The following is a 17,208-nucleotide window of genomic DNA, read 5'->3' as shown; positions in this document are numbered from 1 at the left end:
AATTTAGTGCAGATTCACTCAGTATGAATATTCATGTTTTTTTACTACAGAAATATTTATGTGTTTAAAGGTTGCTGCCCCAATCTCTGCTGGAATAATATTCAACATATGTTGCATGTACTATATTACTCTTCTAAAATCTGAAAAGTTCTGAATTTCAAATCACATTTGGGCCCAGGGGTGTTGGGTAAAGAACTGTGGACTTATACCTAGTGTTAGGCCAATAAGGAAAGGATGGTAAAATGCTCTCCCACCCCACTCCAGTACTCTTGCCTGGAAGGTCCCATGGATGGGGAGGAGCCTGGTGGGCTTCAGTCCATGGGGTAGCTAGGAGTTGGACACGACTGAGAGACTTCACTTTCACTTTTCACTTTCATGCATTGGAGAAGGAAATGGCAACCCACTCCAGTGTTCTTGCCTGGAGAATCCCAGAGACAGGGGAGCCTGGTGGGCTGCCGTCTATGGGGTCGCACAGAGTCGGACACGACTGAAGCGACTTAGCAGCAGCAGCAGCAACCCTAATTTTGCCATCTTTTCTGCAGGGATTCTTTGGCCTAAACATTGCTATGTGAGATAAAATTCGCCTTGTAACATGGCAACTTATATTTTTATTAGGCCTGCAGTATTAGAGAAAGAACGGGAATACCTTTACCAAAGCGTCCTTTTAAAGCTACATGCTTACTTTTGTGTCACAAATCAGTAATTCACTCCGTATATGATGGAGTTCTGTTATCTTGGCTGAATAACTTGTCCACATATTTTTGTTTCTTCTTTTACAGAAGGGTGAATATTTTTTTCAAAAAGGACAGCTTTATAAGAAATAAATAATGTATGTAATGGTAGGTAGAGGATAGGTATTTTGTAAATCTTTTTTTTTCATATATTATTTTTATTTTTCTTATAACAAGTCTATAAGGTAAGCATTTGTCTTACTTAGGACTTTTTTTGTTTGTTTGTTTATAGCCTTTCAGTATTTTATTTAAAAAAATTAATTTATTTATTTTAATTGGAGGCTAATTACTTTATAATATTGTACTGGTTTTTGCCATACGTTGACATGAATCAGCCATGGGTGTACATGTGTTCCCCATGCCGAATCCCCCTCCCACCTCCCTCCCCGTCCCATCCCTCAGGGTCATCCCAGTGTACCAGCCTGAGCACCCTGTCTCATGCATTGAACCTGGACTGGCAATCTGTTTCACATATGATAATATACATGTTTCAATGCTAATCTCTCAAATCATCCCACCCTTACCTTCTCCCACAGAGTCCAAAAGACTGTTCTATACATCTGTGTCTATTTTGCTGTCTTGCATATAGGGTCGTTGTTACCATCTTTCTAAATTCCATATATATGTGTTAGTATACTTGTATTGGTGTTTTTCTTTCTGACTTACTTCACTCTGTATAATAGGCTCCAGTTTCATCCACCTCATTAGTACTGATTCAAATGTATTCTTTTTAATGGATGAGTAATATTCCATTGTGTATATGTACCACAGCTTTCTTATCCATTCTTCTGCTGATGGACATCTAGGTTGCTTCCATGTCCTGGCTATTCTAAGTTCAGTTCAGTTCAGTTCAGTCGCTCAGTCGTGTCCGACTCTTTGCGACCGCATGAATCGCAGCACGCCAGGACTCCCTGTCCATCACCATCTCCCGGCATTCACTCAGACTCACGTCCATCGAGTCCGTGATGCCATCCAGCCATCTCATCCTCTGTCATCCCCTTCTCCTCCTGCCTCCAATCCCTCCCAGTTGACTCTTTTCCAGTGAGTCAACTCTTCACATGAGGTGGCCAAAGTACCGGAGCTTCAGCTTTAGCATCATTCCTTCCAGAGAAATCCCAGGGTTGATCTCCTTCAGAATGGACTGGTTGGATCTCCTTGCAGTCCAAGGGACTCTCAAGAGTCTTCTCCAACACCACAGTTCAAAAGCATCAATTCTTTGGTGCTCAGCCTTCTTCACAGTCCAACTCTCACATCCATACATGACCACTGGAAAAACCATAGCCTTGACTAGACGGACCTTAGTCAGCAAAGTAATGTCTCTGCTTTTGAATATACTATCTAGGTTGGTCATAACTTTTCTTCCAAGGAGTAAGCATCTTTTAATTTCATGGCTGCAATCACCATCTGCAGTGATTTTGGAGCCCCCAAAAGTAAAGTCTGACACTGTTTCTACTGTTTCCCCATCTATTTCCCATGAAGTGATGGGACCAGATGCCATGATCTTCGTTTTCTGAATGTTGAGCTTTAGGCCAACTTTTTCACTCTCCTCTTTCACTTTCATCAGGAGGCTTTTTAGCTTCTCTTCACTTTCTACCATAAGGGTGGTTTCATCTGCGTATCTGAGGTTATTGATATTTCTCCTGGCAATCTTGATTCCAGCTTATGTTTCTTCCAGTCCAGCGTTTCTCAAGATGTACTCTGCATAGAAGTTAAACAAGCAGGGTTACAGTATACAGCCTTGACATACTCCTTTTCCTATTTGGAACCAGTCTGTTGTTCCATGTCCAGTTCTAACTGTTGCTTCCTGACCTGCATACAGATTTCTCAAGAGGCAGGTCAGGTGGTCTGGTATTCCCATCTCTTTCAGAATTTTCCACGGTTTCTTGTGATCCACACAGTCAAAGGCTTTGGCATAGTCAATAAAACAGAAATAGATGTTTTTCAGGAACTCTCTTGCTTTTTCCATGATCCAGCGGATGTTGGCAATTTGCTGTCTGGTTCCTCCGCCTTTTCTAAAAGCAGCTTGAACATCAGGGAGTCCACGGTTCACATATTGCTGAAGCCTGGCTTGGAGAATTTTGAGCATTAGTTTACTAGCATGTGAGATGAGTGCAATTGTGCGGTAGTTTGAGCATTCTTTGGCATTGCCTTTCTTTGGAATTGGAATGAAAACTGACCCGTAAACAGTTCTGTGATGAACATTGGGATACACATGTCTCTTTTAACTCTGGTTTCCTCAGTGTATATGCCCAGCAGTGGGATTGCTGGATTGTATGGCAGTTCTACTTCCAGTCTTTTAAGGGAATCGCCACACTGTTCTCCATAGTGGCTGTACTAGTTTGCTTTCCCACCAACAGTGTAAGAGGATTCCTTTTCCTCTGCACCCTCTCCAGCATTTATTGTTTGTAGACTTTCTGATAGCAGCCATTCTGACTGGCATGAGATGGTACCTCATTATGGTTTTGACTTGCATTTCTCTGATCGTGAATGATGTTGAGCATCTTTTCATGTGTTTGGTAGCCATCTGTATGTCTTCTTTGGAGAAATGTCTGTTTAATTCTTTGGCCCATTTTTTGATTGGGTCATTTATTTTTCTGGAATTGAGCTGTAGGAGCTGCTTGTATATTTTTGAGATTAATTCTTTGTCAGTTGCTTTGTTTGCTGTTATTTTCCCCCATTCTGAAGGCTGTCTTTCCACCTTGCTTATAGTTTCCTTCATTGGGCAAAAGCTTTTAAGTTTAATTAGGTCCCATTTGTTTATTTTTGCCTCTATTTCCATTACTCTGGGAGGTGGGTCATAGAGGATCCTGCTGTGATTTATGTTGGAGAATGTTTTCCTCTAGGAGTTTTATAATTTCTGGTCTTACATTTAGATCTTTAATCCATTTTGAGTTTATTTTTGTGTATGGTGTTAGAAAGTGTTCTAGTTTCATTCTTTTACAAGTGGTTGACCAGTTTCCCCAGCACCACTTGTTAAAGAGATTGTCTTTTCTTCATTGTACATTCTTTCCTCCTTCGTCAAAGATAAGGTGTCCATAGGTGCATGGATTTATCTCTGGGCTTTCTATTTTGTTCCATCAGTCTATATTTCTGTTTGTGCCAGTACCATACTGTCTTGATAGTCCTGTCTTTGTAGTATAGTCTGAAGTCATGCGGGTTGATTTCTCCAGTTCCATTCTTCTTTCTGAAGATTGCTTTGGCTAATTTGAGTTTTTTTTGTGTTTCCATACAAATTGTGAAATCATTTGTTCTAGTTCTCTGAAAAATACCGTTGGTAGCTTGATAGATTTCATTGAATCTATAGATTGCTTTGGGTAGTATACTCATTTTCACTATATTGGTTGATTCTTGATTCATGAATCAAGGTTGATTCTTGATTCTTCCAATTCATGAACATGGTATATTTCTCCACCTATTTGTGTCATCTTTAATTTCTTTCATTAGTGTTTTATATTTTTCTATATATAGGTCTTTTGTTTCTTTAGGTAGATTTATTCCTAAGTATTTTATTCTTTTCATTGCGATGGTGAATGGAATTGTTTCCTTAGTTTCTCTTTCTTGTTTTTCATTGTTAGTGTATAGGAATGCAAGGGATTTCTGGGTGTTAATTTTATATCCTGAAACTTTACTATATTCATTGATTAGCTCTAGTAATTTTCTGGTGGAATCTTTAGGGTTTTCTATGTAGAGGATCATGTCATCTGCAAACAGTGAGTTTTACTTCTTTTCCAGTCTAGATTCCTTTTATTTCTTTTTCTGCTCTGATTGCTATGGCTAGAACTTCCAAAACTATGTTGAATAGTAGTGGTGAGAGTGGGCACCCTTGTCTAGTTCTTGATTCTAGGGGAAATGCTTTCAGTTTTTCACCATTGAGGATAATGTTTGCTGTGGGTTTCTCATATATGGCTTTTATTATGTTGAGGTTTGTTCCTTCTATTCCTGCTTTCTGGAGGGTTTCTTTTTTTTTTTTTATCATAAATGGATATTGAATTTTGTCAAAGGCCTTCTCTGCATCTATTGAGATAACCATATGGTTTTTATTTTTCAATTTGTTGACATGGTGTATCACATTGATTGATCTGCAGATATTAAAGAAACCTTGCATCCCTGGTATAAAGCCCACTTGGTCATGATGTATGATCTTTTAATATGTTGTTGAATTCTGTTTGCTAGAATTTTGTTAAGGATTTTTGCATCTATGTTCGTCAGTGATATTAGCCTGTAGTTTCCTTTTTTTGTGGTGTCTTTGTCTGGTTTTGGTATTAGGGTGATGGTGGCCTCATAGAATGAGTTTGGAAGTTTACCTTCCTCTGCAATTTTCTGGAAGAGTTTGAGTAGGATAGCTGTTAGCTCTTCTCTAAATTTTTGGTAGAATTCAGCTGTGAAGCCATCTGGTCCTGGGCTTTTGTTTGCTGGAAGATTTCTGATTAAGGTTTAGATTTCCATGCTTGTGATGGGTCTGAATTTCTTCCTGGTTCAGTTTTGGAAAAGTTGTAGTTTTCTAAGAATTTGTCCATTTCTTCCAAGTTGTCCATTTTATTGGCATGTAATTGCTGATAGTAGTCTCTTGTGATCCTTTGTATTTCTGTGGCTGTTGTGATTTCTCCATTTTCATTTCTAATTTTGTTGATTTGATTCTTCTCCCTTTTTTTCTTGATGAGTCTGGCTAATGGTTTGTCTATTTTATTTATCTTCTCAAAGAACCAGCTTTTAGCTTTGTTGATTTTTGCTGTGGTCTCTTTTGTTTCTTTTTCATGTATTTCTGCCCTAATTTTTATGATTTCTTTCCTTCTACTAACCCTGGGGTTCTTAATATCTTCTTTTTCTAGTTGCTTTAGGTATTGTTAGGTTATTTTATTTTTCTCTTGTTTCTTGAGGTAAGCTTGTATTACTATGAACCTTCCCCTTAGCACTGCTTTTACCGAGTCCCATAGGTTTTGGGTTGTTGTGTTTTCATTTTCATTTGTTTCTTTGCATATTTTGATTTCTTTTTTTATTTCTTCTGTGATTTGTTGCTTATTCAGAAGTGTGTTGTTTAGCCTCCATGTGTTTGTATTTTTAATAGTTTTTTTCCTGTAGTTGACATCTAATCTTAATTAGAAATTTGAACTTTTGTCATCTGGAAAAATATGGTTATATTAACTTTTTAAAATGAAGTTGGAGAGAGATGAAGTTATGTCATAAGTAAAATTGAGAGTCAGCTAATGTTTATCTATAATGAAGCAGAATATTAAAAATTTAATCATTCCTTGGTGGTTTGTTTTCTGTCTTAAAATACTAAATGCTGAGTATTATTTGTATATTTTGATAGTCAGTGTTATATTTTATAAATTTATTATAATTTGCTATACTGAAGTAATCTCTATAGTACTATTAATAATTGAGATGAACAGAGTTATCTGTTCCTAAACTAGGTGATTCCATGCAGATTTGTTTTTAAAGTTTTTATTTTTATTTCTAGTTATTTTAATTGCTACTTTTACCTTGAACTCTCAGTTATTTCTAGGTGCTATCACTGTGCTGTTTCCAGAAGCAAATTTCCTTCTAATTTATGACTCTAATGAACTGTGAATTGGGTTAAAAATAACCAAGCTTAGTTTATCTTAATTTTTTAAATGAGAAGTAGATACTGTAGAGAGCTTGCTGGACTGTCACGTAAGCACCTTTCAGCTCAGATTTTTGTCATCCACTTTGGTTGCTTTGAGGCCATTTTCACTCGCTTCCTCATTCTTTGTTAGTTCATGCTGTTAAACTTTATAGATAAATTAGGTTATTGCTGTATTGTTAACTAATTCCATAAGGCAACTGGAGGACTGCTGCTGCTGCTGCTAAGTCACTTCAGTCATGTCCGACTCTGTGCAACCCCATAGATAGCAGCCTACCAGGCTCCCCCATCCCTGGGATTCTCTAGGCAAGAACAATGGAGGGGGTTGCACTAGGGGTCATATTTCTTTTGTTTCATTTTAAAGTTTTAATACATTATACAAATTTATAGAACATATGAGAAACCAATATCCCACCAATTTTGGAGTGGTTTTCACATATATCTATAATTATCTTTTCTATAGTGCTTATCTTTTCATTTTAGTAGGTTGCCTTTGTACTTAATAGTTCTCTTGATTGTAAAGTGGTCTATTATATATCATAATACCAGTGGAAATGGAAATGGAAGTGTTAGTTGCTCAGTTGTGTCCAACTGTTTGTGACCCCATGGACTATAGCCCACCAGGCTCCTCTGTCTATGTAATTCTCCAGGCAAGAATACTGGAGTGGGTTGCCATTTCCTTCTCCAGAGGATCTTCTAATGCCACTAGTTAGTATTTATTTTACTCTTATTATTGTTCTAAGCACTCTGCATCTTTAAACTTCTTTAAGTCTCACAGTAACACTATGAGTATTATCCCCATTTTACAAATGAGGACACCGAGGCATAGAGAATTTACATGACTTGCTCAGGGTTTCAAAGTCAATAAGTAGTAGGTTGTTTGTTGTTCTGCCACTCAGTTGTGTCCAACTCTTTGTGATCCCATGGACTACATCATGCCAAACTTCCCTGTCCCTGGCTCCTAGAGTTTGCCCAAACTCACATCCATTGGGTCGATGATGCCATCCAGTCATCTCATCCAGGTACTCTGGCTCCAGAGCCTGTGCTCTGCTCTGTTGGACATTTAGGATGCTTCTAATTTTCCCTTTTATAAATAATACTGGTACAAATATCTTGTTTATAATGTTTTGCTTATTTAGGATTATGCCTTTGGGACAGCTTTGTAGTGGTCATGTAAAAAGGAAGTATTTGGTAACAAACTGTGTGGCACCAATATGTCTTCATTTACCTCAGTTACTTATGAACTGCTTGTGGTTAATGTGATGGGAAATGTACATATATTCTTTGCCTGGATAGCTTACCTGAATCGAATTATTATGTTCCTTCAATTCTGTAATTCACATATTCCTTTTTTTTTTTAACGTTTATAAAACCAGGATGCTTTTGCCACTGGTGTGTAATTTAATGTGGATGTTTTTGTTCCTTCTTCTTTTCCCTTGTATTTTTCTCCTTAAAAGGTGTTTTTAAGTCCCAAATGCATTGTTAACATTTGTAGTGCCTTAGAATCAATGGGATACAGTGTGTCATACTAGCTTTTTAAGGTAACTGAAAAAAAAAGAAAGATTATTATAAAACATTTTATTTTACAGATATACAGTCTCCTGATGCTGAGTATGTCGATTTGCTCCTTAATCCCGAGCGCTACACGGGTTACAAGGGACCAGATGCTTGGAAGATATGGAATGTCATCTATGAAGAAAACTGTTTTAAGTATGTGTCATTTTCCTTTAAAAATCCCTGGAAGATGTGCTCATTTCTCTTTATAAACAAACAGTATCATAATGACTTCAAATTACAAATCAAATTCACTTTATTAAAGGATGTATTTGGACATAGTAACATATTCATTCATTAATCCAGTTTCCCTCTAGGGAAACATGTAGACATGCATGTCAACAAATACTTTTCTTTTTTAAAAGACTTAGGATAGTATTGGACGTTTTGGGGAGTGTTGTAGGCATTTCTCAAATGTTCCTTAAGTGGGTTATAGAATCTCAGGTGAGCTAACCTAGAGCCAGAGAGATGATATAGTTAGTGCAGGGAATAAATTAGGGTATATAGCTGCATATTCTTTTCGGTGCTCTATACACCTCTTTTTTTGTTGCTGTGGTTATTTTATCTGCTTTCAAATTAAAGTTAAGTTCTTTTCAGAGAAAAATATTACTTATTATAAACAAGTGATATTTGGGCACTCGTGTTGTGCCAGTTGTTGTTTTAAATATGTTACAAACATTTCCTCCTTAGTCCTTGTAGCAACTCTGTGTTGTAGTCATCACTGTTTACAGATGGAGAAACTGACACTTGGAAAGGTTCAGTGATTTGTCTAGTGTCAAAGACATAGTAAGTGGAAGAACCCTCTTTGTCCTCCTACTGACTACAATGGAAGCTGTCACTCTGAACAGTGGGGGACTAAGACGTGCTTCAAGTTTACCTACTTGTAAGCCTCTAGGCTGTAAACAGGGTACTTATTGGGTTTTGGAAGGGATGTGTGTGTGCACATGGGTGTGATGCTATCTCAGAGGTGGGGATAATTCTGGGAAGATTTCTGGAGTTCCCAAGTGTGGCAAAAATACTTTTTACTTTTCGTGTCAAATATAAGCATTTGAGATCAGCAGTTTCTTTTCTTAACTTGCAGAATTTCTGCAATTTAGAAAGTGGAGAGTTTTCATTATTTACTCATTTCTGCCGTGTGTTTCGTTTAAATTCTCTTGACTCTTATTAGGAATGTTTGATTTATAGAATTTATTGACTTACTTTAGAGGTTTTTTCCTAATTTTTTATATAAATGTAAATAGAGCCCAACTAAAGCATTTGTTAGATTTTGTATTAGTTATTAGTTAGTTATTGTTCCCTAATTGATTTATATCATTGTCTGCATAATATTTCTAAAATATAAACAATGTAGGGGGCATTAAAATTGAGTATGTTAAAATATAGCTTACGTGTTCTGTTCTCAAAGTGTCTCAAGTTGTGCAGTTGTAAAATAAATAAAGTACATTAAAATGATCCCTATACTCTATTAGTGATACTAGATTTAATTTGGGATTTAAAAACATTTTAGTGACATTACTCTCTTTTTTCTTATTAAATACTTATTTTAAACTTATTAAAAACCATCTTGATTGAAATTATAACAAACTTGATGGCCACAGAGCAAATTGATAGACTTAAAACTATCAAAGTGGAAAATAATCTAACCACAACTGTTTTTATCCCTTTTTATTTTAGTGCTTGTGTTGAGTATTTGCCTTTTTTTCCTGCTTGTCTTTGAAACGAGTATATTTTATGACATACACATGTATATAACAAATATAAAAATATGTTAGTAACTAAGAGAAGAGCTTGATTGGTGTTTTTTATCTTGCTTTGTTTGAAGAAATGATTATGAAATGACTTTTTGGCTGCTACAGTGGGAAGAGATCAGAAACTTTATCACTAAAATGGATAACCATCCTCCCTTATAGCAGTTAGAAAAAATAAATATTTTATAAAATCAGTAAAGCCGCTTGATTTTAGATATAGTTATTAACCAATGCAGGAGACATAAGAGATGCAGTTCAATCTCTGGGTTGGGAAGATGCCCTGGATGGAGGAGGACATGGCACCCCACTGCAGTATTCTCGCCTGGAGAATCCCATGCGCAGAGGAGCCTGGCCATGGGGTTGCAAAGATTCAGACATGACTGAAGTGACTAAGCACGCATGCACGCACGTAATTATTAACAAACTTTCTGAGGGAATTTCACGTTTACTTAACTAATTATAGCATGATGGATAACATATTTATACTTTATACTTTAATTTTTTGTTTCTAGGCCACAGACAATTAAAAGACCTTTAAATCCTTTGGCTTCTGGTCAAGGTGAGTTATTTATTTGCACTGTTATTTATCAGCTAGTCAACTTTGGTTAGAAGGAAGGAGGAGGCAAGATAAGGATTGGCAGGAGCATTTGAGATCATATATTCCTGTTTTCATAAAAGTTATGCCTCATTCTTGCAGAGAAATTGGTGTTGAAAATATTTACACTTTAGTAAGGAATATTTTCATAATGAATTTACACTATCATAGGATGAAGTTTAAATCATACATTTTTAATATATTTTTGCAGAATGTGTGTGTTCAGGCTTTCAGTTGTTTTTACTCATCTTTCAGTTCAATGAATATCCAAAAAACTTCTGCGTTACATTTTCCTAAAACTTGAAATTATATTGTTTATCTGGGGAGTCTGATTTCAAATTCAGTTGACTTTATATCTCATTAACATTTTTCATTTTCTGCTTATATTCGGGGTCTGGCTTAAATGCTTCCTTGCCCACTCCATCAATTTCTCTGATCTCCCCTAACTGGCAGTAATCTCTCTCCTCATAAAATGATCTTATGTATTATTTTGTTCCTCTTTCAGCTCTTTCCACTTGCTAGCATTATTTTGCTACTATTTATGTGTCTATTGGCTTCCCAGGTGGTTCAGTGGTAAAGAATCCACCTGCCCAGCAGGAGACTCAGGTTCAGTCCCTGGGTCGAAAGATGCCCTGGAGAAGGAAATGGCTACCCACTCCAGTATTCTTGCCTGGGAAATCCAATGGACAGAGGAGCTTGGTGGGCTACAGTCCATGGGGTCGCACAGAGTCAGGCACGACTGAGTGACTAAACCACCACCACCACCACCATGTAACTATTGATTTCCCCTAGTACTTTGGACATATGAGTAGCATTTCTTGGTTTCATCTCTTAGTAAAGAGCCTGAAACATAATAGATGGTATAGTTAAATGATCAATGAAAATCGCCCTCCTCATTTAATGGTCTTGTCTACAGTAGTGAAAATCACTTGTTCCTTCAACAAATGATTATCCACTATTTACTATGTGTTAGGCACTGGATAGGTGCAGAGGGGATGTAAAATTGAAAGTCACAAACCTTGCCCAGTCTATAACAGGCAGAACAGTTTGTTGAATAAACCATTTTAAGTGTATGATTTCAGGCTTTTTCCCGAGGAAATACATATCCATGTTTTCTGAAGATATGCTTACTGATGAATTCTTTGATGTACTTTTAGAAAATGTGGAATAGTTTTCATTTTTTTAAATTTATTTGAAAAACTGCTGATCTTATAAAGTCAACAAACAGAAATTTACTTCTGGAAAGCAGTGAGATTGCATCATTCCATAAAGGCTGGCAGACTAGTCATTCTAAGGTTAGAACGAAAGAATGTCTTTAAACACAGCTTTTGATTTATATGAAGTCACATATGGTACTCAGTGGAAACTGTTGATTTAATATCAGATGAGATGCAAATTCCTAGGCAAGAGATGATCTTCACTCTTATGTGAAGTCAGTCACAGTATGATCTGATAAGTTAATTAACCACCTTTGCTTATTTTAAAGATAAATGGGAACAATGTCAGTCTTTATCATCAGGGAACTGGTTAAATGAGTTATGGTATTTTTATATAGTGGAATATAGCCATTCTAAATGTTGCTGAAAATTTTGTATTCATTTATATCAGTGGTGATCAATAGCACATTTAGGCAAAGAAGCAGGTATTAGACAGTATGTATTAATATATTTTTTATAAAAACATAATTAGTATAATATCTCACTATCCTGTGCACAAAGAAAAAAAGACACTTACCAAAATGTAAATGGTATTTATCTTTGGGCAAGGGCGTTATGAATGATATTTTTCATTTTGTCTTTGTCTTATCTTTATAACATATATTTGCAATGGGCATCTGGTACTTTAATAAATGATGGCATTAAATAAAAGTGGCAAAATGAAGACAGTTTTTCAGTACTTAATGAGCAGCTGCATGCAAACTGCTGGATTGTGCATAGTTGGATCTTACACATAGTCTTTAAAAATATTGCTGAATAAGGTAAATTTTTATAATGAAGTTCTGGGAGTTTTGAAGCAAAAACACAGATCCTTAGCAGATACTGTCTTATAGCTGTAGGATAAATAAATAGGTAAAAAGGCTCTGACAGCCAAATAACTGTGAGTCCTTGAGATATTTAAGAGTACTCTTAGATGATAGATTACATTTCTCTTTCCTGTCAGCCCACATTAAATCTTGAACAAGCTGAAACTACTCTTTATCCAGGCTCTTGGAAATGAGGCCATTTAGTTAAATTAGGCATAATTCCTTTTATGACCAGAAAGAGTTGCATTCACAAGCATATCACTCTCAGATGCTATCTATGTGGGTGAACTGATGGACTAAAAGTAATGGAAGTGTAGCATTTTAAAAGGGGCATCTGGAAGGAGTTTTCAGTAATAGAACTTTTTTTTTTCTTTTTTCAGGTAAAAGCGAAGGTAAGTATAATTTCTTTATCATACATGACAGATATGAATTTGCTTATATTCAGAAGTTTGTGGGCAAACTTGTTTTTTCTTCCCACACGTGAGACTTGAGAAGTTACTATTTATTTGTTTATCTAAGATGCTGACAGGGACAGCATAGGTTAAGGAAAAATGACTCTTTGTGCCTGGGATCAGACAGTAGAGACAGGCTGCCTCAGACTCTGATAATTCACTCATACATTTTATGTGTGTGAAAGTGAGGCATTTCCCGGCCTCTGTCAAGGAAAATTTCTTCTTTATTGACTGAATCTGGGATGCGCTGGGTCACCCATAGGAAGGTTCTAGGCATGATCACTGAGGAAAACAATAGAATGGGGAAGACTAGAGATCTCTTCAAGAAAATTAGAGATACCAAGGGAACATTTCATGCAAAGATGGGCTCAATAAATGACAGAAATGGTATGGACCTAACAGAAGCAGAAGATATTAAGAAGTGGCAAGAATACACAAAAGAACTATACAAAAAAGATCTTCATGACCCAGATAATCACGATGGTGTGATCACTCACCTAGAGCCAGACATCCTGGAATGTGAAGTCAAGTGGGCCTTAGGAAGCATCACTACGAACAAAGCTAGTGGAGGTGATGGAATTCCAATTGAACTATTTCAAATCCTAAAAGATGATGCTGTGAAAGTACTGCATTCAATATACCAGCAAATCTGGAAAACTCAGCAGTGGCCACAGGACTGGAAAAGGTCAGTTTTCATTCCAATCTCAAAGAAAGGCAATGCCAAAGAATGCTCAAACTGCCACACAACTGTACTCATCTCACACACTAGTAAAATAATGCTCAAAATTCTCCAAGCCCGGCTTCAGCAATACGTGAACCATGAGCTTCCAGGTGTTCAAGTTGGATTTAGAAAAGGCAGAGGAACCAGAGCTGCTGGATCATCGAAAAAGCAAGAGAGTTCCAGAAAAACATCTATTTCTGCTTTATTGACTATGCCAAAGCCTTTCACTGTTTGGATCTCAATAAATTGTGGAAAATTCTGAAAGAGATGGGAATATCAGACCACGTGACCTGCCTCTTGAGAAATCTGTATGCAGGTCAGGAAGCAACAGTTAAAACTGGACATGGAACAACAGACTGGTTCCAAATAGGAAAAGGAGTCCATCAAGGCTGTATATTGTCACCTTGCTTATTTAACTTCTATGCAGAGTACATCATGAGAAACGCTGGGCTGGAAGAAGCACAAGCTAGAATCAAGATTGCTGGGAGAAATATCAATAACCTCAGATATGTAGATGACACTACCCTTTTGGTGAAAGTGTAGAAGAACTAAAGAGCCTCTTGATGAAAGTGAAAGAGGAGAGTGAAAAAGTTGGCTTAAAGCTCAACATTCAAAAAACTAAGATCATGGCATCTGGTCCCATCTCTTCATGGCAAATAGATGGGGAAACAGTGGAAACAGTGGCTGACTTTATTTTTTTGGCCTCCAAAATCACTGCAGATGGTGACTGTAGCCATGAAATTAAAAGACGTTTACTCCTTGGAAGGAAAGTTATGACCAACCTAGACAGCATATTCAAAAGCAGAGACATTACTTTGCCAACAAAAGTCCATCTAGTCAAGGCTATGGTTTTTCCTGTGGTTATGTATGGATGTAAGAATTGGACTATAAAGAAAGCTGAGTGCTGAAGAATTGATGCTTTTGAGCTGTGGTGTTGGAGAAGACTCTTGAGAGTCCCTTGGACTGCAAGGAGATCCAGCCAGTCCATCCTAAAGGAGAACAGTCCTGAGTGTTCATTGGAAGAACTGATGTTGAAGCTGAAACTCCAATACTTCGGCCACCTGATGTGAAGAGCTGACTCATTTGAAAAGACCCCGATGCTGGGAAAGCTTGAAGGCAGGAGGAGAAGTGGACGACAGGATGAGATGGTTGCATGGTATCACCAACTCAAAGGACATGAGTTTGGGTAAACTCCGGGAGTTGGTGATGGACAGGGAGGCCTGGTGTGCTGCAGTCCATGGGGTCACAAAGAGTTGGATATGACCGAGCAACTGAACGGAACTGAAGAGGTATGATCAGAGCATTCATCTACTGGCTTCCAAGCCTGTGCTGATTCTTGGGTGTAGATATCATTGCCACCTCTTTAAGTTATTGTAATGCCCAAATTTTAACGTATTTTAGGTTTACTGTGTCTTTTTGAGAATATTTTTGCTTTATGAATAAGATTGGAATGATATTTGTTATTCTTAAGGCCATGTGTTTAGCAATATGAGAAGACTCAGCAGTATGTAGCTTTACTCTCGCTAGATGAGATTATTAAAATGTAAAGGATCACTTTTCTTTCACTCTAAATTCACTTCTCTTTTAAAAAGAAATTTTGTTTATTTATTTTTGGCTGTGCTGGATCTTTGTGCCATGCAGGGTTTTCTCAAGTTACAGGAAGCAGGGCCTACTCTCTCACTGTGGTGCATGGGCTCATTGCCGTGGCTTCTCCTGTGGCACTTGGGCTCAGCAGTTGTGGCTCCTGGGCTCTAGGACGTGGGCTCAGTGGTTTGGCGCACGGACTTAGTTGCTCTGTGGCATATGGGATCTTCCCCTACCAGGGATCCAACCCATGTCTCCTGCATTGGCGGGTGGGTTCTTTACCATTGAGCCAGGGAAGCCCACCATATTCTCTGTCTTCTGAGCATTATTTTTACGGGTTGCTTTAGATAACAGAATCCCAAAGTCTTATAACTTTGTTCTTTTATTATTATACTTTATTTTATAGTAATGGTAGCAGCTAAATAAAATACTAAATCATAACTAGACTATTTGGAAGAGAAATTCTTTAGTAGTATGATTATTTTTGCAAAGGTGTCTCATATTTTGTTACTGTTAGTGGTGGTCCTATAATTTCCAGTTATAAATAACTTTATTCCACCTTGGGTGTTCCCAGTTTTATGCTATATTCTGGCTACATTAAAAGAAGCTATTTTACCAGTGTGGAGAGCCCTTCCTCCTGGGCCATGGGGCGTGGCCAGAAAGGCGGCCGCCCCCTCACCCATCATGCACCACACATTCGTGGGGAACCTGGTGCTGAACCATTGGCAGATGACCTGCTTCTGGGTCAGGGTTTCGTATGTAGCAGAGCAGCTCCCTCACTGCTGTGTACTGAAAAGTCAGCCCTCAACACAAGGGTTTATAAAAAACAATTAATAAATTTTAAAAGGGAAAAACGAAGCTATTTCAGTTTTTTAATACCATTGCAAGATCTTAACCTGTCTCATTATCAAAGTAAAGATGGTTAACCTGTAGAGGCTATCCTTAGAGAAAACATCTTATTTATGAGTGTAATTTTAAGTGTTCATTCTGGTAAAATATGAAAGCTGACATATTAGGCGATTATCTAATTGGAACATATTCACAGACAATCTACTTCAGGACTATAAAACTAAATGAAAATTTCTTTGGAAGACTAGGTCCTAACTTAAAAAAAATAATAAACCCCAAACATAGAGGTTCCCAATAAGGAAACAAATTACTTGTAATCCCACAACCCCAAAATAATTGACATTAATAATGGCTAAGAAGACATGCCAGTACTTTTCAAAATAATTTGCAAATATGAGTTTATTTAATCCTTCCAACAATCCTAGGACATTTTGTTAGGATTTTTATTTCCATTTTTATAGACAGAAAATGAATCCCAGAAAGGTTCAGCAAATCAGCTAAAACCATGTGATTTGTAAGTAGCAGCGTTTGGGATTCAAATCAGGCAGTTTGATTTCAGGGTCTATGCTTTTAACTACTTCATACTGCTTCTCTGCTAACATTTTGATAATTATCATTATTTTCATGTTTATACTAATATGTTTGTAATATATACATTATGATTTTATATATTATTATTACCATGTCAACTTGCTTCCTCAGCCTGTGTCCTCATCAGCTCAGGCTGCTCTAACAAAATACCATAAACTAGGTGGCTAAAATAAAAGACATTTATTTTCTCAGAGTTCTGGAGGCTGGGAAGTCCATGATCAAGGTGCCAGCAGATTTGGTTCTTGGGGAGGGCCCTCTTCCAGGCTTACAGATAGCTGTAAAGATACTGATTCCATCATGGTGACCCCACCCCCATGACCTCATCTTAGCCTAGTTATCTCCCAAAGACCCACTTCCAAATACCATCATATGGTAGGGGGAGGAAGGGGGAGTTTAGGGCTTCTATCTATGAATTTTGGGTGGGGACACAAACATTCATCCATAACAACTTAGATTTCTAGAAATGGATTTACTGGATCAAAGGATAAGGACATTTTAGGCTCTTGATACAGACGACCAGATTCTTTTTGTCATTGAAAGGGTGTGCTAATAATTTACACCCCCTCCAGTCATTGTGCCACCTAGTTTTACCTGACTCTTGTCTAAATTAAGTATCATATTTTTTCTTTACTCTTTAAAGTTCTGTCTTTACAGTTTTAATTTGCATTTTAATTAATTTTTTTATCAAGGCATAGTTGATGTCTAATATTATGTTTCAGGTGTACAACATAGTGAGTCAGAATTTTTAAAGGCTG

At 37.1% G+C, this 17,208-nt stretch overlaps 1 protein-coding gene across 1 annotated transcript in view; it reads left to right on the top strand.

Moving 5' to 3' along the window:
* ERO1A (endoplasmic reticulum oxidoreductase 1 alpha) overlaps nucleotides 1-17,208 on the top strand; it is a 53,751-nt gene that overhangs the window by 24,490 nt on the left and 12,053 nt on the right. The window contains exons 7-9 of the mRNA XM_018053664.1: nucleotides 7,926-8,046; nucleotides 10,151-10,197; nucleotides 12,637-12,648. Coding sequence (XP_017909153.1) covers nucleotides 7,926-8,046; nucleotides 10,151-10,197; nucleotides 12,637-12,648 — 180 coding nt within the window. The remainder of the gene's footprint in view (nucleotides 1-7,925; nucleotides 8,047-10,150; nucleotides 10,198-12,636; nucleotides 12,649-17,208) is intronic.

Source organism: Capra hircus, chromosome 10 (genome assembly GCF_001704415.2).
Source record: "Capra hircus breed San Clemente chromosome 10, ASM170441v1, whole genome shotgun sequence".
Classification (NCBI taxonomy): Eukaryota; Metazoa; Chordata; class Mammalia; order Artiodactyla; family Bovidae; genus Capra; species Capra hircus.
This window is presented reverse-complemented; position numbering and strand designations above follow the sequence as displayed.